Genomic DNA, 20939 nt, shown 5'->3' with positions numbered 1-20939 from the left:
CTCTGTGGGCGTGTTGTCGAAAGCACCTTCAACATCAAGGAACGCACATAGAGCGGTTTGCTTTTCCTCTAGGGTTTTTTGCACCTTGTCAACCAGGTCGAGTAGGGCAGTCTCCGTAGATTTTCCCTTTTGGTAAGCATGTTGGTTTACGCTTAGTGGTCTCTCCACCAGGTATTTCGCTCTAATGTGCTGATCAATGATTCTTTCCATCGTTTTGAGTAAGAACGATGTTAGACTAATGGGTCTGAAGGATTTAGGCTGTGAATAGTCCTTTTTCCCTGCTTTTGGTATAAATCGTACCTTGACCCTAGTCCATTGATCTGGTATAATTCCCCACGCAAAACTTGCTCGGAATATTCTGACCAGATGCGGGAGGAGGAGGTCCTGTCCTTGCTGTAAAAGCGCTGGAAACACTCCGTCTTCTCCCGCCGATTTAAATGGTTTAAATTTTTTCAAAGCCCATTTAATTTTGTTTGGTCTAAAGATGTTAGTTGCCAAATTCCAGTCTATATTGCGTGCCCTGTGGATAGATAGATATCTACTATCTACTAGTAGGTACTAATTTGTCCTCAGGGATGCTTTTTCCTATTTTACTTTGAATGATTTCAGTTGAATAACCCCGAGCTCTTTTTTGCGTGAAATACCCTTGTCAGTGTCCATACTGATATAAAGGGTGTATTTATTTTGAGAAGGTTTCAGACCTCTTCACTTTTGGCCCGATTCGGATTTTGAAATAGACATCTTTTACCCATCACCAAGATACGATAACGATATGTTCTATTCTATCTAACCTGTCAAATTTGTCATTTGCGCGATTCTGGAGATACTGTTGAACGATTTCCACAGGATATGACTTAGAGATCCAATACACATCTAATAGATATCTTACTCTATCTAACGTAAAAGTGACATTGGTTGCCCGAATTGCGCTGCAAAAGAGAACTAGTTGATATCTAAACTATAAAGCCGGGTATTCATTAGGCAACTTTTGTTAATAAACACTGTTTATAAACAGTGTTGCACGATGTTTCATCATCTCTGTAAACATGTTTATAAACAAGGATGATGAAATATTGTTGCATAAACATGTTGCTGTGCTCCCCACTCTAGGTGGAGAGCAAGACGAAACATTCAGTTTATAAACAGATGTCGAGTGGGGACGTGGTTAGAAACATGGAAATTATAGTGTGGTCCAACACGCAGAGCATACTACCTCCTCGGGCGACATCCTAGCAATAACTAAACTAGTGTGGACTGCTAAGTTTCAGAAACAGTGTTTACGGTAAACTTGTTGCAAAACATGATGATCAAATTCATAAACAGTTTATTAACAAAAGTTGCCTAATGAATACTCGGCTTAACGTATCTAGAATGGATCTACTACGTGTCGTTTCCTGTGAATATTTTGAGGTCCGAATACGGCAGTTTTACTATTCGTAAAATGTTTATTACATTAATGCTGAGGCCCGATTTAAGGTTGACTCACGCTAAACCGGGTCGGGGCCGGGCCGAAGCTTCCGGCGCTTCGTGTTCTATGGAAAACACCACGTGATCACCGATCAGCTGTCATAGAAAATGTCATGTCGGACGCCTCGGCCCGGACCCGGCCCTTCACGCGGCACGGCGGTTATAACCTTAAACCTTAATACGAGTATAAATAAAGGATGACTCACACGTCAAACTAGACATAGACCGAGGCGAATCGGATCAGAATAAAATATAATTATATTATGACTGGCGTCGCAAGTTAAGAGAGATGTACGGTACTATTTTAGTGCGCTCATATGAATATAATGTTTCAAATATTAACGGATTTTTCACTTAATTTTAGTTTTCACGTGACATGTTTCGGAGAGCCTAGTAGCTAGTAGTTAGGCCGACGCGCGGCCATCGTGAACGCTACTCACATGTACTGTTAGTGCTTGAAAATGGAGACCTAAGCTTTCTGGAATAATTATGTCAAGCAAGTGACTAAAAAAGCGTGAGTTAAGCCGTAGTTTTTGGCCCTTTCGGCCACTTTCGAAACCAAATTTTCGAAACCAGTAGAGAAAACGGAATTATTCGTCTTGTTTGGAAACCGGGTTTCCTAAAAAGAAATCAAAGTCTGTTCTAGAAACTCCTACCGAATACGGAATGTCAAATCTGCTTTCGAAACCTCAAAAATACCAACTTTTTTGATATAAGGTATAAATAGCAAATCAGTTGGCGTCCTGTCAATATATTATACCTACAAATAGGCGTTTTAAATGCAAGGTTTGTTTACATTGTTCACAATTTTAACTGACGGAGACTTTATGCTAGACCTTATCATATTACCAGTGATCGGACTAATCATCGCAAAACGCTAATTAAAACTAGAGAATGGGACGAAAAGGGACTTAGATCTTAATTCCTTTGATATATCCTCATACCTCTAGTCTAGACGATGCTTCAAATATTAAAGGTATAAGTATTAAATATTTTAAGTATGGAAGTGTTAAAAGAAATAGTGTTAATTAGCGTTTTAGCGATGATTAGTCCGATAACTGCACATTACCTACACTCATCGCAGGTTTCGAAAGCAGATTTGACATTCCGTATTCGGTAGGAGTTTCTAAAACAGACTTTGATTTCTTTTTAGGAAACCCGGTTTCCTAACAAGACGAATAATTCCGTTTTCTCTACTGGTTTCGAAAATTTGGTTTCGAAAGTGGCCGAAAGGTTTTTTTTGGCTTACCTACGTATTAGTATGATTCATGAGTCATGACATAATTAGAAAAATACCTAGTTTTAAACAAATTCAAAAACGGTCGTATCTAATAGTCACTTGTACAACGAAAACGTTATCATGCCTAAACCATCAGTGGGTGATTTCTCAAGCCCTTACAGGATGTTCAGAGTTCGGGTCGAGATAAAAAAGACAATGTGACCGGTTCTTGCGGCTCAGACACAGATTTGTGACCCTCTGCCCCCTTACTGGCGCACTTGGCTGGCTGATAAAATATAAAGTGTCTTCATCCGTCTTGTATCGATGACAGTTCAACTTTGGAGTCAAAAAGATGTAAACTGTGTGAACAATGCAATAATATCTAATGTTTTTTTGACGGAGAAAGGTAAATATTTGAAGTTGTAATGTATGTACATATTTGGATCACTAACAAATAATAGGTACATCTAGAAAATTACACAAGAATTTAAAGAAATAGGTACAGTCATGGCCAGATGTATTTATGGATAATATATTTAATTGCGAGTATAATATTTAATTGGGTAACTTCGTTAAGTACTCATTAGACTTTCAAAGATATAAACTTACAAAGACTAACATTTTGGATGAAAATATTAAATTGTAATCTTTATTTTTAATATAATGAACGACACGACACCACTTTTGTATAGTAATATGAAAAAATGCACACACACGTTAAAAAACCTACTAGTTTTAACCTGGAACGGGCCCAAGCTATAATAAAGAAAACTTGAATAATGTTACTTTACGGTTGCACATTTTATACGTTGCCGTGGGCTGTTATTTATCAGATGTGTCCGAGAACAAACGCTGTGCACACAAAGCATTCATTTGTGAAGCGGGCGTGCGTATGTACACTTATGTACATACATCAGTCTAGCTGGGCAGATAACTAACAGCAATGTGTCATACGCCTCCTACATTCGTCTTGCCTTGTTTTCTTAGTTGAAAACATGTATGTACCTGTTACGTAAGTAGTTTCAGGTGGAAAAAAGGTTTACTTACAACTTATTTTAATTGAGGAAAAAAAAGACACTACCTACTAATGGTACGATTACTTCTAGTCTAATAGTACGATGGCTTTACTCCGGTATATTATACCTATTACAATATATATTTCCACTTGGACACAGTAACATAATAGCGTCCACATGTTGCTTACCACTGTTTCACTGATTTCATTGTTTGACTTGATTGATCTGACTTTTCAATGCCCGCATGCCTATTGTTGACTTTCCATCATGTATGTGTTTTATATATTGACAAATTAAGTATAGGGTATAATTAAACACATAGTAAATCAATGTCATTCAATAGGAAAAGTTTACGGTAGCTGATTGAATAACTTGATTTATACAGACTCTTTAAAATAGGTATTTGAAACAGCTATGAATTAAATGTGCAATTATAATAATTGGGTTTTTATTCTACTTTTGTATTTACAGTAAATAAACCACGCAACTACACAAATAATACTAAATCTGTTTTTCTCCTAAACTAAGAAAACTTAGAAAACTCAAAACATGAATAACCTGTTCTTCTACATGTGTTTCAATAAAAAAAATCTTAATAAACATAAATATTACCACCAGAGATAAAATATTTTGTTCGGCAAGTCTCTTTATTATCTTTTGAGTTATAAATATTCATACTTTAAGGAAGCTAAAGCAAGCCATTTCCATCTTTTTCGCTTGGATTTGCAACAGTTTTTTTTTTTACTTTTTAGAATAACCGATGATTATTAGAATCATTCAACGTACTTGCTTCGTTATTAAAGCTTAAAAGATACATAATAAATAGTATTGTAAATAAGTACGTCGTTTTAAGCCTGTCTGAGCTGCTGAGGTTTGGAAATATATTTTGTTTTTGTTTATACCTATTGAAAAAGATCGTGAATTCAATAGGTATTACCTGAAGATCTCAGCTGAAGATATATCGCGTAAGTCCGAACACCAGTTAAGGACCTACCCGAGGTTTTCATCGAGTTTTGACAAGTTTTGAATCGTATCTCCTTTTTTTGCACTACAGATAGAATTATAAGACAAACGGTTAATCGGTTTTTCAATCTTTTATCTCCGGTTTTGTCCATCGGATTTTGAAAGAAATGAATCCTTATTTTTTTATGAATTTTTTAAACATTGTCTAAAAAAACACTTTTTTCGTGGTATCTATCTAGTTTGCAGTGAAGGATCTTACATGTACGAAATCTACATATTTGGGTTCGTCTTTGACGTCTCGAAAAACGTGTCCAGGGTTTTAATTTTAAACTAATTAACACAAAAGTTGTGGCCAGAAAACCAGTTTATTAGCCTAAAATTGTTCAACTTTGATGCCAAATATCTCGAAGACAATTAACTTTGAAGTAAATATGGGATACTGTATTGCTTAAAGCCGTTGCTGTATTGCTTAATATAATAAGCTACAAAAAACATTAGAAAACCAAGGGATTCAGATCGAAGGTCCTTGGCGTGGGGTAGCCCCTTAACTTAAATTTAATAAATAATAATAAATAAATAATAAATAAATATTATAGGGACATTCTTACACAAATTGACTAAGCCCCACGGTAAGCTCAAGAAGGCTTGTGTTGTGGGTACTCAGACAACGATATATATAATATATAAATACTTAAATATATAGAGAAAACAACCATGACTCAGGAACAAATATCTGTATCATCATACAAATAAATGCCCTTACCAGGATTCGAACCCGGGACCATCGGCTTCATAGGCAGGGTCACTACCCACTAGGCCAGACCGGTCGTCTGGCCTAATTTATCTTAAATTTCATTTAAAGCCGTAACAGACTACCGCACCGGCGCACGTATAGTGTGTAAGGTTGTCGCCGTAAGTGCGTTAAGGACGCAGCTTTAAGTTAGAGCGAGAAAGAGCTATTTTGACCGTACCTAGGTCGCGGTGCGGTGCGGTAGTCTGTTACGGCTTTTAGCAACCAAAACAGATTATTGTCAGCCGCTGTTAATCCTATATTAGTTTAGGATTTTAAATCCTAAATAAATAATGGGAGTTGGGAGTACTTCGGGCATGTGTTGTGACTTGTGAGTTTACAAATATACGTTAATATTATTGTCTGTTCAAGAGACAATCCAAAAACCTTCTTCAAAAGCGCTTCGCCAATTTGTTATACACTGCAGTCGCATGTATTTTCTTTATTTCGCGCGACGCCAAGTGTTCGAAACACAGATCGTTTACCTACTAGACGGGTCTTTATATATGATAAGCAGGCACAGTGCCCTATCCCACAAAACTTTACAAGTGTACAATTCGACAAAATTGTTAAATTGTAAACAAAAAATGTACCACAGTAATTACAAATATGTATTCGTTACAAGTCTGCGGTATACAAATATGTCATTTTTGTGAAAGCGTATCACAAAGAATAAAGGTATGTCACGACAGCTACATAATTGTAGAATTGTTGATTTGTAAATATACAAGCGAAAAATTGTAATCATGGTATAATAATATATTCCGCCTGGTACTCTATTCCGAGATTCGCGTATGACCTAACTGACACGGGCCTACGTCATCATACTGTTTACAGGTTCTCAAACTTTAAAATGTGGGAGAATTTTAACCAACGGTGAAAATTATTTTAACGGCATTAATTTTAAGTTATTCATGTAGAAACATAGTAAAATAAAACAAATGTAATGTATTAAATTAAACTTTATTTATCTATACAAGACAAACGTTTGAAAAACTAATTCACAGTTACACATTAATTACCAAGCTTACGACGTGAAAAGTTTGGAAAACACTGCGACTGCTGACACTGAGCGAGAAGGAAATAACAATTAACACGCGTTCGACAAGGATGATGGTCAGGGCATGAAGTTATCTAGATCCGAATTGTCAAATGTGACAGCGCTATCCTGTGTTGCCAGTAATGTAAACAGAATTACCCGAACGTCTGAAATGTCTTTCGTGAATCGGAAGATATTGCTAACGAATAATTAAAAATGACGTGTTATTGTAAAATTTAAGATAAAATACATATAAATGAAAATTATAAAATTATAAAGAAATATTTTAACTTATTAACCATAGGTATAATGTACCCATGTAACATGTTATGTTGAAATAAAGTGGCAATGTTATTTTGACGTAGGCCCGTGTCACTCTGGGAATAGAAGACCATGTTTTATTAGACCATGATTGTAATGTTACAAATATGAAATATGTAACAATTTATTTTTCTTCTTTAATGTTGAAGGTAGTTTCACTTTAAATACGCAATTCGCAAGAATTAAGTACATTAATTATATTTATATAGTGATCTGTCTACGAGCATTTGCATATATATTTATCTACGAGTATTTCCACTGTCTCTCAATATTACGGCATTGGGGAAAGGTCTCCATCGTACATTCATATAAAAAAAAATCTAAATTAGGTCCACAAACTACCCTAACATTTATAGAATGATCTCCGTGTCGATCAACAAAACCAGCTTCATTTTGACGTGGAGCATCTATCGGTATTAATGACCCATCTACAATACCTGCAACTCTGGGAAAATTTACATGTGATGCTGCAATAAAATCTTCAGAAATTGAGTTTCCATTTGTTGGCCATCTAACTTCAGTTCCCAGTAATTTGTCCACTGTTTGTTCACATACGGCGTGAATCGAACGACACATTGTCATTTTTGAAACACCATTGAGCATCACCAGTGACGTGATATTGGGATCCTGAGCCCACCCATCTTAAAACAGTCAGTAACTGTTGTTTAGGATCAAGAGCATGATTTCTTCGTGTCGGATGTCTAAGGTTTCCACCAATAGTCTGTAGTAGATATTCGACGGTAGATTTACTCACTGTGAACCGCTGATTAAATGTAAAATCCGTTATGGTGAAAGTTAAATTACAATTAATTCTTCTTCACTATCACTGCTACCTGAACTAAACATTTCGTGGTAGGTACAAAGGGTTGGAATCGCTAAATATGATAAAATATACTGCAATTACTAGTAATATACGTTAGTAGCAACTGTAGCAAGAGGGTGCGACACACGTTTAGAGAATTGTTAACTTGTAGGTACAATTCTACATATATGTATAATTATTACTACAATTTAATGTAGCACAAAACAATTGTCAGCTACAAATTTGTACGTTTTCCGGAAAATATATGGAACGTATGTAAAGTTTTGTGATACAATAAATTGTAGACTTGTCGATACAATTTACATATTTGTAAGAATTTTCCACTACAAATTTGTTACTTGTATATTTTGTGGTACGCATATTTGTATTATTACAAACTTGTAACTTGACACTTGTAAAATTGTAATTGTAAGTTTTGTGGGATAGGCCACTGGTGTATACCTATGTTGAATTTTATTATATACTCGTAATCTAGTTAAGCGGTTAGAAATTCCTACACCGTAATAACCTATTACGTAATAACCTTTATCGTAATAAATTAGAAATTTCAAAAATAATGAAAATACTAAAAAAAATATTGGACCTCAGTAATGGCTGCCTCGATTGAAATATTCAACTCCGTGACTCGTTTTAAAATTTAGAATGTAGGAGGAGAAGGAAAATGAAGGAACCTTCCTTCATTTTTATTTTTATTCAGTGACCTTGCTCGGGAACGTAACCTCAGTCTGTGGGAAGTGGTCTATGATCGAACGGTTCCTTCGCCGTTCCATTACGGATATTTCCGGGCCACGTTCTCTTTCGTCATCATTTTGGCAACAGATGTCTCGAATTTACAATTTTAAACTTCATAAAATCGAGAGTCGTACGTTTTCTCTGCAGAAATCTATTACTCGGTGTAGGTATAGTCGAATGAACGGCTTCTTAGCCTAGTTGGTTATTTTGCCTACGACTCTGGAGGCTGGAGGTCCTGGGTTGGAATCCCAGACAATTTTATTTATTTTGTGTAAGATTGTCCCATAATCTTCTTCTTCTTCTTCAACCTAGCATTTTCCCGGCCTAGCGCCAGGGTCCGCTTTCCTACTCAATCTTCTCCACTTTGCCCGGTCTTCGGCATCCTCAGGTGTGAGATTGTTCTCTTCCATGTCCGCTGTCAGATTGTCCCATAATAACTATAAAAAAAGTTAGCATCAAATTGATAGAGACAGCTAAAGTAACCAAATATAATGTACCTGCTACAATACAAGTTTTACAAAATTAAGTTCTTATATCTTAAAAAATTGTGGCACACAGCCTAACTATTGTACATAATAATATGTAGTCTGAAGTTAACCATAATAACTTCTTGCGAACCGTCTAAGTTAGGTGACCTATAATAATAATTTACCGCTAATAATAATAGTGTAGGTACCTACCCCTTACATCTCGTTAAAGTTTGAAAAGGGCCTATACGTGTCGGATTTGGATCCGCGCGCGCCTGCCAAATGTCCGGAATACGATTGTTCCGTGATGGGTAAATGTTTATCGCTAAATACAAAATCACAATGAGACTTACAGACATTAAATACCTAATAATAACGGGTCACTCACGTATTTTTTAAGGCGACTCTGTTCTTGTGCTGTCGGTATGCCAACGTGAGCGGTTTGTAATAAAGGTCCTCGTCATGGGCCGAAATAAAGCAAGTGCCAACAATAAAATGTAAGCGCCGAGCGAACTCTACAAAAACGTTACAATGTATACGCCACGAGGGCTCAAAGCGGTCATTCATGGATGATCTATGCGAATCTTTATATAGCCATTTAACTACGTTACGTAGGTGCATACGCGTAGAGCGACACAATTTATGGCCCGCCATTTGTTTTTCCTCTTTTATAGACCTATCATGTCGTCATAGCCTTACCTAACGGGATCTTGATGTCCCCATCCGCATCCGGGTCGGTTAGTTGAGGCAATTTATTTACCTTCACAAATGATACTTTAAGAACGAAGGGACAAGTCTCATTTAATTGGTAAAAAAAATATATTTGTAAACGAGTAGGTTCATCAATAAGGGGTCATTTGCACGTTCCAGGGTTAGATAACTAACTCTCAGTTAACCGTTTATACAGTACAAGTACAGTTTTTCCTATATAAAAGGTTAACACCGATATAGTTGACTAACCCTGGAACGCGAAAGTGGCCCTAAAGAAAATAACATTATTATGGTCTTCCTAATAGATATACGTGTAAAGAGGCCCACTGATTAACAGTCCGCCGGACGGTATCAGTTAGAACAAAATGTTGACAGTTCCGAACAACTGACAGGCCGATACCGTCCGGCGGACTGTTAATCAGTGGGCCCCTTAAAGTTTTTATAACTCGAGTTGTAAATTGAAATATCTCCTGTATTTTTGATTTAATGAAATCTTATCGTTGATAGGATCTTTCTGGCGTAGCCAGTCGAGCAGACTGGAATGAAACATTATGCCTACTGAATTGGACTTAATTCAATTTAAAATAAAAATACTTGATTACAGAAGGAAAAAAAGACAGAATAATAGAAATTAATAATATTAGTAGGTATGTATTAATAGTTCCAAGCGAAATAAGTTACAGATATTTCAACCTTACCTTGTGCTTGACAGGTGGTTTCATTTAAGCCAGTTGCGTTTCACTAGTCAATCACGTCACCTAATCTAATCACATGATGATGATAATTTATTATTATTGGGAGTATTTATAATAAATTGCCTTAAGATACTTACATATTGATCTTAAATTATAGCAGAAGTTACACGGAGATATTTACAAAGTTGAATGAATTCGCACAGTAAATATACCTTCTTGTAGCTTGACTTAACTTTGCTACAGTTGACAGTTCCGTCAAACAGAACTTCTCATAGCAAACTAGTATACAGGATACAGGTAATACCCATATAACCATTCCAGTCGCAGAATCATCAAAGTGTAAATGTCAGATGTGTCGTAACAGAGTCCACACAATGTGTCTAGAATTGTTTCGAAACAAAGTGCCGTCGCCGTGTGTACACATTTCCGTAACAAGGTGTCGACACATTGTGTGCACTTTGCGTGCGGTTTGCCACTAAATCTGACAGCAAATTTGTGACAGCAAATGTCAATATAAAATACCTCTTGAAAACCAAGGTTTGTCAAAGTACTATTAGTGTCTCGTGTGCTCGTAATTCTAGTAAGTCATCAGGGGCGATGCAAATGATAATAATCGACCAAAACCATATAAATACCCAACACCCGTCAACCTTTTACAGAAAAGTTTTTAAAGAAATGCAATACGCTACTTAGGTCAGGCAACGAATGCTCAAAAAAGTTGTAGAGGGAAATGCTTGGAACACAATTTTTGACTTGGTTTGGACAAGTTAGGAGGTGAACATATCAAAAGTCCCCGGCCGTAGCCCTTGAGCGGGGGGTAGAGAGGGGGCTTTGAAGGTCCCATTTTCCGGTTTTTCGATTATATCTCGGAAACTATGCATCTTAGCGACATGGCCACTTATACAAAATGAAAGTTAATTTAATTTGTTACAAGTTTATTCAGTCAATTTTTTGATATGTTGAATAGTTTTTGAGATATCCGCTCTTGAAAGTTTATTTAGGGCTCTCAATTTTATCTTGATATATCTACATCAGTGAAGGTGCTAGGCCGTGTTTGGTATCGTTTTCGTATAAATCTGGGGTGCTGAATCCATTTATGGTATCACATTGACACCATTCCACAAAATTAAAAAATAATCTTTTTAGGGTTCCGTACCTCAAAAGGAAAAAACGGAACCCTTATAGGATCACTCGTGCGTCTGTATGTCTGTCCGTCTGTCACAGCCTATTTTCTCGGAAACTACTGGACCAATTAAGTTGAAATTTGGTACATATATGTAAATTAGGGACCCAAAGACGGACATGTAAGGTAAACAAATTAATTTTATACCCAAAAAAACCTATTAGAAATGTGCAGTCAAGTGCGAGTCGGACTTAATGTACGGAACCCTTAATACGCGAGTCCGACTAACACAAAAGAAAATACAAGTTTATATGTTTTTACTTCGGAATGGTGTCAATGTGATACCATACCTAAATTTGGTACTGCGAATTTATACGAAAAAGATACCAAACATGGCCTCGTAGCTTTACTGATGTAGAAGTCAAGATAAAATTGAGAGCCCTAAATTCTTATTACTTGGCCTAACTTGTGTAGAAGGAAAAGGAAAAATAAAAGTCTTCGGCAGGAATATAAGACACAAATATACTTACTTACTTACTTACAAATATATATTTTTTGAGTTACTATTTCAATCATCAAGCATAAACATACCTTGATTATATTATTCTAGTGAGATCCTCATAGATAAACAAAACATTTAAAAAATTACAAGGTCGAAATGTCACGGAACTTGTGAGAGTTATATGTGAAAAATAAAAACTTTTATGACAAAAAAATCTGGACACAATTTAAGAATCACCCAATTGCGTCGAGGAATCATCGTATTTTTGCTTGTCTCATTACCTCCTTGCTTCTTTTTGTGTCCTTTGTATTCTGTAGCAATTGGATGGATCTGAAAACAATGATAACTTGCGTCGTCACGGATGTCGATTTATAGGTTTTAGGGAGTGCAGAATTCGAAAATGATGATCATTTTATAATCCAAGATGGCGGCTACATATTTTGTCATAAAAGTCGTCATGAATATCGTTTTCTAGGTTTTAGGAAGTGCCGATTTCGAAAATGATGACCAGTTTGAAATCCAAGATGTCTGCCGTGCACTTTGTCATAAAAGTCGTCATGGATATCGTTTTATAGGTTTTAGGGAGTGCCGAATTCGAAAATGATGACCATTTTGTATTCCAAGATGTCTGATATGTTTCTCGCGGGAACAAATGGGAATACACTCATTACTGGTGTATTCCTATTTGTTCCCGCCCTACGTGATGCGGAGAGAAATGGGTACGTATAATATGCAGCGCCTATTCCCTCAGTTCCCGTCGTAGACAACTGGGACTACATCTGAAAATTGTGTGAAAAAAATATTTATATGCAACGCCTATTCCATCTGTTCCTGGCGGGGACAAATGGGAATACATCAGATAATTGTGTGTTCCCATTTGTCCCCACCCCGATAAGGTGGGAAAAAATGGGAAATATTTACATGCAAATCCTATTCCATCTGTTCCCTGCGGGAATAAATGGGATTACATCCGAAAATTGTGTGTTCCCATTTGTCCTCACCCCGATAAGGTGAGAAAAAATGGGAAATATTCACTTTCAAATCTTATTCCATCTGTTCCCTGCGGGGATAAATGGGAATACACCCAAAAATTGTCTTCCCATTTGTCCCCACCCCAATAAGGTGGGAAAAAATGGGAAATATCTACATGCAAATCCTATTCCATCTGTTCCCTGCGGGGATAAATGGGAAAACATTCAAAAATTGTGTCCCCATTTGCCCCCACCCCGATAAGGTGGAAAAAAATGGGAAATATTTACATGCAAATCCTATTCCATTTGTTCCCTGCGGGAATAAATGGGAATACATGTTTTAATGCAAATACATCCAAAAATTTGTGTTCCCATTTGTCCCCACCCCGATAAGGTAGGAAAAAATGCGAAATATTTACATGCAAATCCTATTCCATCTGTTCCCTGCGGGAATAAATGGGAATACATGTTTTAATGCAAATACATCCAAAAATTGTGTTCCCATTTATCCCCGCCCCGATAAGGTGGGAAAAAATGGGAAATATTTACATGCAAATCCTATTCCATCTGTTCCCTGCGGGAATAAATGGGAATACATCCAAAAATTGTGTGTTCCCATTTGCCCCCGCCCCGAAAAGGTGGGAAATATTTACATGCAAATCCTATTCCATTTACGTACAAAAATGTCCCCCTGTCAACTTTCAATCGAGATATAATCGATAATTTATTCGATTAATATTCAGATTAATTCAATTTCAATCTATGTTAGGTCGACTAAATTAATCGCGATTAAAATTTGAGGATTAACTTTTTTTATTCCTTTAATTAGTCGAATAAACAGTTAGTCGATTAATGCCCTCATCTCTGACCACGGCATGGCTCTTACACTTTGAGAATATCTGAAAACGAATGAACACAAGGAGCCATTTAGCAAATCCAGTAACTTTGTTATTACTTTTGACAGCGCGTGTCATGTGTCTACACAGAGTCGACACAAAGTCGAAACATTGCAACTACTTTGTGACTGCAATATTTCTCAGCCTTAAACCATATTTATACATCATAATTAACAAGTTTAGTAGTATGTAAAGCGTTATTTCTGTTATTTAAGTATAGTAAACGCAACGAAGTACTAAAAATGCATCAAATAATATAGTTATGAACACAGGCACTGAGAAGTAAACAATTTCATTGCCGGCTAAACTAAAACAATGTGGTGGCGCGTTGATTATATTACACTTAGTTTATCAAATCACTCGAGCAGTTTAATTCCCCATAATAATTTAAGTCCTATTGTAATATAAATGCAAACAATATATAATTACGTCTTGTAATCCGTTTTAGAGATGGCGTATTAATGTCACTTATTTTTATTTAAGTATTTTTCCATCTGACAGTTTCCATTTGACAGGAACAAAATGAACGAATGAACGAATGATTTTGGCATAAAGTAGTCGCAAACTCGTAACAATGTGTGCACACGGCGACCACACTTTATGTCATGTGTCGACCCTTCCCCATTTCTGGTAACTGTGTCGACACGGCGACGACTCTGCGACTGGAATTGTGACCGAAACAGACGGTGTCGACGCAAGATGTGTCTACACCGCGTCGTAACGGCGACTGGAAATGGTTGTATGGGGGACTATGCCGGTCCTTTCTATGTAAAGCAGACTAGAAACGGAAACCTGTGATCACAAAGGCTTATGTTGTGATTTTTGTATGCTTTGTTACAAAAGCCATTCACGTTGAATTGGCATCTGACATGACAACTGATACTTTTTTAGGGTGTCTTAAAAGATTTATATCTCGTCGAAACAAATCTACTAAAATATATTGTGACAATGCAGCCTATTATAAGGGCGCGGAAAATATTCTTAAGGAATTGTATGACCTTCAAAATTCCGCTAATCACCAATCAGCTGTGGTTGACTTTTCTAGTTCTGAAAGAATATGCTTTCATTTCATTCCTTCTTATTCCCCAGTTTTTGGTGGTTTGTGGGAAGCTGGTATTAAAAGTGTTAAATATCACATGAAACGTGTAATTGGTAACACGGTGTTTACCTATGAGCAAATGTACACGATTTTGGTTCAATTCGAAGCCATTTTGAATTCTAGGCCGTTGACTCCTATGTCTAGGGATCCTAGTGATATGACCTATTTAACTCCTGGACATTTTCTCACTGGTAGTTCACTGACTTCTTATCCAGAAACGGATATTACAGATGTAAATATAGGTAGATTAAGTTTTTGGAAACAATGTGTTCAATTGCAGCAACATTTTTGGCGGCAATGGCATAAGCAATACTTGGTTATGCTGCAGAGTAGGCCAAAGTGGAGAAATGAGTCTCCCAACCTAGAAATAGGCACTTTAGTTTTGTTGAGGGAAGATAATACCTCTCCGTTGTGTTGGCCAGTAGGTCGAATTGTTGATGTTCAACCTGGTAAAGATGGTAAGATTCGAGCCTTGCATGTAAAAACAGCAAAAGGTTTCATTGTTAAAACGAGTGTTACCAAGGTGTGTCCCTTACCAATTGATTACAGTTAGGTAAACTGTTTTATTCATTTGTTTATAATTTAGCGATAATGCTGAAGTTAGTTAAGGTTTAATTTTTGTTGATTTTTAACATTGTAAGTGTTGTTTTTTGGCTAGGCCCCCAACATGTTCATAACCGAACACAAGTTATATTTATATTAAAACTCTTTAGGTTTTTTTACTTTACTCTTGTCTATGATAGGAAACAATGGAATAAAAACAGTAGACGAGATTGAGTGGTCATGATATAAAAAATGTAAGTTTTGGTGGAGCTGAAATAAATTTATTTTAACACAAGTTGCAGTGAGTTGTTTTAATGTGGAGACACGGTCAGGACCAGGGCCCTTTTGAATTGTCTCGCACAACAGTGATGCATCAAGGCGGTTTGTTTACAGGTGGCCTACCGCAAAACGCGCACCGCTAATCGTAATGTCTTTATCTGCCTCTCTATCGATCGAATAGGCAAGAGTGATAGAGAGGCAGAAACCGAACTTTCGATTGTCGTGTTTCACGGTAGGCCATGTGACTGGCCTACATAAAAAAAAATTGGGTCAACTTCATAACTACCTCCAACTAGTTAGTATGAAATAATTAGTTCCAGTGAAATTCCGCAACATGGCGCGTGATATTCCTGGTCAGGCTTTACCTAGTTATAAATGAGTTTTATATCTATGTATGAATACCTACTCTAAGCTTACTTTTTACTCTATTGAGAAGGGGAAGTAGGATGCTTGATCTTACTAAAAGTTACATATTTTTAGTTCGAAGAACTTTAATTAAGACTTCACTTTACACTAATGAACAGTTTTCCTGTACCTCCCGTAGACTGACTGGAACAGGTCCCAAAAAGCCATCCTCTCCTTCAGGAACCTCTCCTCCATAAGGAGTTCAGCACCAATGTTCAGGTACGGCCTGGTGGTGTCCGTCACCGGTGACCATTTCAAGGGGATCAAGTCAGAAATCTCTGGAGTTGGGTTTCTGAAACATCGAAAGTTTTTTTAAATGGTGGGTGACGATAGGCGGACTTCATAATTAAAAGCAAATCATGTGACTAATAAATAAATTATTAAAGTTAATTTTTGTCGTTACCTTTCCTTACTGTGAGAAAAAGATGAAATGGATTCTTAAATAATACCAAAAGAATGTTTATTATCAATTAAGTCCTGTGGTATTTTCACATTTGATTTACATTCTTACATGAATTTATGACAGTTAAGAAAATAACAGGTATAACGTAAATAAGTAATTTTGTCTCACCCGTATTTAATAAAATTTGCCCACAACGTAGTTACACGGTCAACCATCTTGTGACCAAACTCTGATTGATCTATGCCATCCGGCTGCATCACAGTTTTAAACAAGTAGTCAAGTTCAGCCCCGTGAATAGCTCCCTCTTTCTCAGATTCCACATAACTAAACACATATTCATATACTGGATTGGCATTATCTTTAAGCAAGTTAGTTATCGTGTCCTGAACAGGGTGGTTGAATACAAAATCAGACTGGAAATCTACTGCTTCGGATTCGATATCCTTTGAAATAGGTCTATCACCGATGTAATAATGCCTCATTATCTTCGCAATTTCTTCTAGTTGATCTGTCTCAAGAATGAACTTTTCACCTAATCTAGTGTAGAAAAAATCTTTATCGAAAAATTCATCGCCGTCGATCAATAGTAATTCAGTGAATTCCACGTCAGTGTTACCGATTAGAATAGGAGTATTTTTCATTTTATTTTCATTTGAGAGAGCATAAGCATCAGTGTCGATAAAATTTTCCACGCCACTGAATGAATTTTCGTTGCATGGTCTAAACTCCATTCCCAAACTGTGGGCAGCACCAGTGACCAAATTATGGTGAGTTTTTGCCAAGAATTCCAAGGCTTCCTGATTATCCGTCGTGTTCAGACCCAAATAAATGGCCAGCTTTATTGCTACATCCGGATCCCCCGGAACAAACATATCCGGACTAAGAGGTGTTCCGCTCTGCGCTATAACTTTATCGAATAACTTTTCTTTATTAGAATATAATTGTAGCAGAATTGAGCCTGAGCCAGCGCTTTGACCGCCTATAGTGACGTTGTAAGGATTTCCACCAAACGCAGCTATATTATCTCTGACCCATCTTAAAGCCGCGTATTGATCTTTAAGCCCCTGGTTTCCTGGCACAGCAGGGTCATCAAGGCACATGAAGCCATACGGTCCTAAACGGTAATTCACTGTGACGACAATGATATCGTGTTTGACTAAGTAGGGTTCCGTGAAATCTCCAGCGCTTCCTGCATGGAAGTAACCTCCGTGAATCCATACGAGTACTGGCAAGGGATTCTGAACACTGGCTTTATTAGGCACATATACACTTAATTGAAGGCAGTCAAGGTTTTCGACATCATAACTACCAATAATCATTGTGCCAAAGCCGGTTTGAGGACATTTTCTTGAGTTGTCATATGCGTTGAATACTTCTTCGAATTCCGGAGCATCTACTGCAGCCTAAAGAAAAAATTACATGAAGTAAATGTTTACGAACCTTATAAAATTTGTATAAAGAATAAATCCTGCTCTCTTATACAGGGTGGAAAGGCACGACGATCCTTTCCGGAAATGGGAGATAGTTTAGCCTAAGCTCTATATTTTCTCCATAGAAACTATGTTAATATGGGCAACCGTTTCTAAATTATGACCTTTTAAACATCCACGCAAAAAACTACTTTGTTCTAACCCTAACAGGTGACAGGGTCAATGAACCTACTTGTAAACAATCAGTATTCGACAGGAAATTATGCTAATTTGTTGCCATCTAACCATTTTTAGGTCTGCTTACAGCACGGTAAGAATCATTGCAGGATTTTCGCTTTCTTAGTGGTTCCACTTGTTCAATACTTGAATGAAATAGTTATGTTATTCCTTAATATTAATAATACTAACCACAACATTGTTTACAATGACAGTTCAAATGGTGACATTGACAACCACTCAAAAGTACGCAATCGTCTTATAAATATCTCTGGTTTCCTTGACTGATAAAAAGGTTTTAGTTTCTTAACACGTTTCACAAAATTATTTTCGAATAATTGGAAACTATTTAAAATAATAAAAAATTACATGTAGGTTGTGTTAGTTGCACCAAATGAACTTGCAAAAATGAAATACTAAGAATAAATCAAGAATAAATACTTCTTCAATACCAAACTAACAAACCTTCTTGCGTGGTAGGAAATAGACAAGACGTCTGATGTTTGAAATTAAATTTTCATTGAACTATACTTATTGAATGTCATATTCTTCAAATAAAAATGTTAGATGCTCGTGGCTATTTAAATTTGTGGGGCTGTGTAAAAGATATGGTGTACCAAACCAAACGGAATGTGAAACTGCGGACGAAATGAGACAAAGGCTAATTGGTGCTTTCTGCGGAGGATAAATGACGAAGAGCATACACTATATCGCATGTGCATCGACATACTCGGGTACGGGCTGCGGCGGCGTTGTAATACACGGAGGTACATTTGAACACCGTATGTGAAAAGAAGATAGTATTAAATATTGGAAAAAAGTAATTATCTAAGAAAGTAATAAAATTGTTTGTAATATTTTTGCATGCATTTGATTTATTTGACATTTATGCGTCATTCATACATCATTGCGATACTGTCAACGATCGGAAAAAAGTGTAAAGTCCCGAGCTTTCCCGACGGAGATCCTTAATCTAGCCGTCATGTGCACATGCTATAGGGTTATCACCACAGTTAAAAAGTAGAATTTTTGCAATTTTTATTTTTTACTCAATTAACGATTCTTACCATTACCAATAGTCTCTGTATCACTTAAACGACCTAATACTTCCGGGAAGGATCGTCGTGCCTTTCCACCCTGTATATGACATGGACATTTTCCCAAGAGAATAAAGTATGTGGTTGGCGCAGCAAATAAACACAGAGGTGTTTAAAGTGTCTGACACGGTTTTATTGCACATATCCGTAGGCTACGGTATCCGCATTCCATCAAGCGGGCCGGTTGATCGTTTGCCACCGCCGTAGATGCAAAAAAATCCAAACTTACCCCAAAGGGATCATCCAAATCCACTTTTGCATATGGTATTCCCAAAAATTTTGAATATGTTCCATCACTAGATTTTACTCCTTTTACCAGACCCTGCTTGATTAAAACTAATGGGTCTATCCTTTGTAACGTACTGTACACATTTACTATAAATAAAATATTTAGCCATATTAAGGCCTTCATTTTGCTTCACCACCCACGATGTTTTCTGATATTAGAATTTTGATCTTATGATTTATATATGACTTGTTATCTTAAGGGGCCCACTGATTAACGGTTCGCCAGACGATATCAGCCTGTCAGTTGTTCGGAGCTGTCAAATTTTTCGTTTAACTGACAGGCCGATATCGTACGGCGGACTGTTAATCAGTGGGTCCCTGTATTCAAGTGCCCTGATAATACAGGATTACATAAGTTAACTGTCTTGATAGCAATGATAACACTTGTTTGTCAGTTATATATTGGGTTCGTTGTTGTTATGTAAGTCACAATTCTGGGATTCGCTCTCCTTAGGTACAGTAAGCTGCAGAGAACTGACCCCCCCTGATCGCTTTGTGACCCCCCCTGATTGTTCGCAGGGGGGTCAGTCATCTCAGCAGCTTACTGTACTCCTAAAAAAGTGTAAAAGTAGTTTTTAGCCAATCATTTTAAGTATGTTGTTATCTACATGGCTCTGATATAGCTGCGCACGTAACTGTCACTTCAAGTGAAGGTTACTTGATACTGTCATATTATGGCCCTTTAAATTTTTGACGTAACTAGTTACGTATTGTGCTTATTATATAGGTCAGGGTGTCGTTCTTCAATTCTTGAACCTGTTCAAATTTCAGTGGAGAAGGTTGATAAATGTATCGGTTGATAAAAGATGTAACTATAGTGTGTATTTGTAGGTATTTAAATAAATGTAAACATTTAAAAAAAAAAAATTGTTTAACCAACCAAACACAAAACCGCCTGGATCAGTCACTGGACGACCTGACTTTAACCTGCATTATTTAATCATGTAATGTTTTCAACTGGCTTAAGGTAGTTTCAAAGGAAAACTAGTAGGTATTTACATAAACTACAAGACTTATCAGTGCCTACATTTTAGCGACAGGTTTAAATTGAAGCAACTTATGTCGAACACTTAAATTGGTATATATGTAGATATGCAAAACAGTAGCGCAGTTTAAAAGCGATCGTTGATAAATGACCCCCGCGATAGACACAGAAAACTCCATAAACTAAAGAGTGTAAATACTAACCCTTGTTTTGTGAAAATCGAACACAAACTTTGCACACTTTTAACTTCATCAAGGTTTGCCTTCGTAGCTTCAGAAGAATCCCGCAAGAAGATAAAATGAGGCTTGGATCAATCTCATTTCATGAAAGCTCCAAAATATGAAATTGCATAATTTTTTAACTTGATAAATTTCAGCAATTATGATCACATGAATCAAAACAGAATATGAGACTTATGAATTTGTTTATTTTTCCTATTTTGAAATAAAACAAATACCT

General features: G+C 36.7%; 2 protein-coding genes and 1 long non-coding RNA gene across 3 annotated transcripts in view; 2 read left to right on the top strand and 1 right to left on the bottom strand.

Moving 5' to 3' along the window:
• Positions 1-20939, top strand: part of LOC134789409 (uncharacterized) — a 400206-nt gene that overhangs the window by 148222 nt on the left and 231045 nt on the right. The gene's annotated exons all lie outside the window — the stretch shown is intronic.
• The window catches only part of LOC134806847 (insulin-like growth factor-binding protein complex acid labile subunit), a 285723-nt gene that overhangs the window by 218097 nt on the left and 46687 nt on the right, over positions 1-20939 (top strand). The gene's annotated exons all lie outside the window — the stretch shown is intronic.
• LOC134806311 (juvenile hormone esterase-like) lies at positions 16095-19623 on the bottom strand. The gene is made up of 3 exons (XM_063779530.1): positions 19437-19623; positions 16633-17867; positions 16095-16353 (listed from the first exon to the last, which is right to left on the bottom strand). Exons 1-3 carry the CDS (start codon positions 19617-19619, stop codon positions 16170-16172), a joined length of 1602 nt encoding a protein of 533 aa, XP_063635600.1. The 5' UTR covers positions 19620-19623; the 3' UTR covers positions 16095-16169.

Source organism: Cydia splendana, chromosome 3 (assembly GCF_910591565.1).
Source record: "Cydia splendana chromosome 3, ilCydSple1.2, whole genome shotgun sequence".
Classification (NCBI taxonomy): domain Eukaryota; kingdom Metazoa; phylum Arthropoda; class Insecta; order Lepidoptera; family Tortricidae; genus Cydia; species Cydia splendana.
This window is presented reverse-complemented; position numbering and strand designations above follow the sequence as displayed.

What these genes read in the sequence shown, in the direction of transcription:
- LOC134806311 (XM_063779530.1), bottom strand. Translation starts at nt 19,619, where the DNA reads ATGAAGGCCTTAATATGGCTAAATATTTTATTTATAGTAAATGTGTAC. An exon ending in ATTTGGATGATCCCTTTGGG is followed by an intron (nt 17,868 to 19,436) that starts GTAAGTTTGGAT and finishes TTTTTTCTTTAG; the next exon opens with GCTGCAGTAGATGCTCCGGA. An exon ending in GCAAATTTTATTAAATACGG is followed by an intron (nt 16,354 to 16,632) that starts GTGAGACAAAAT and finishes TCGATGTTTCAG; the next exon opens with AAACCCAACTCCAGAGATTT.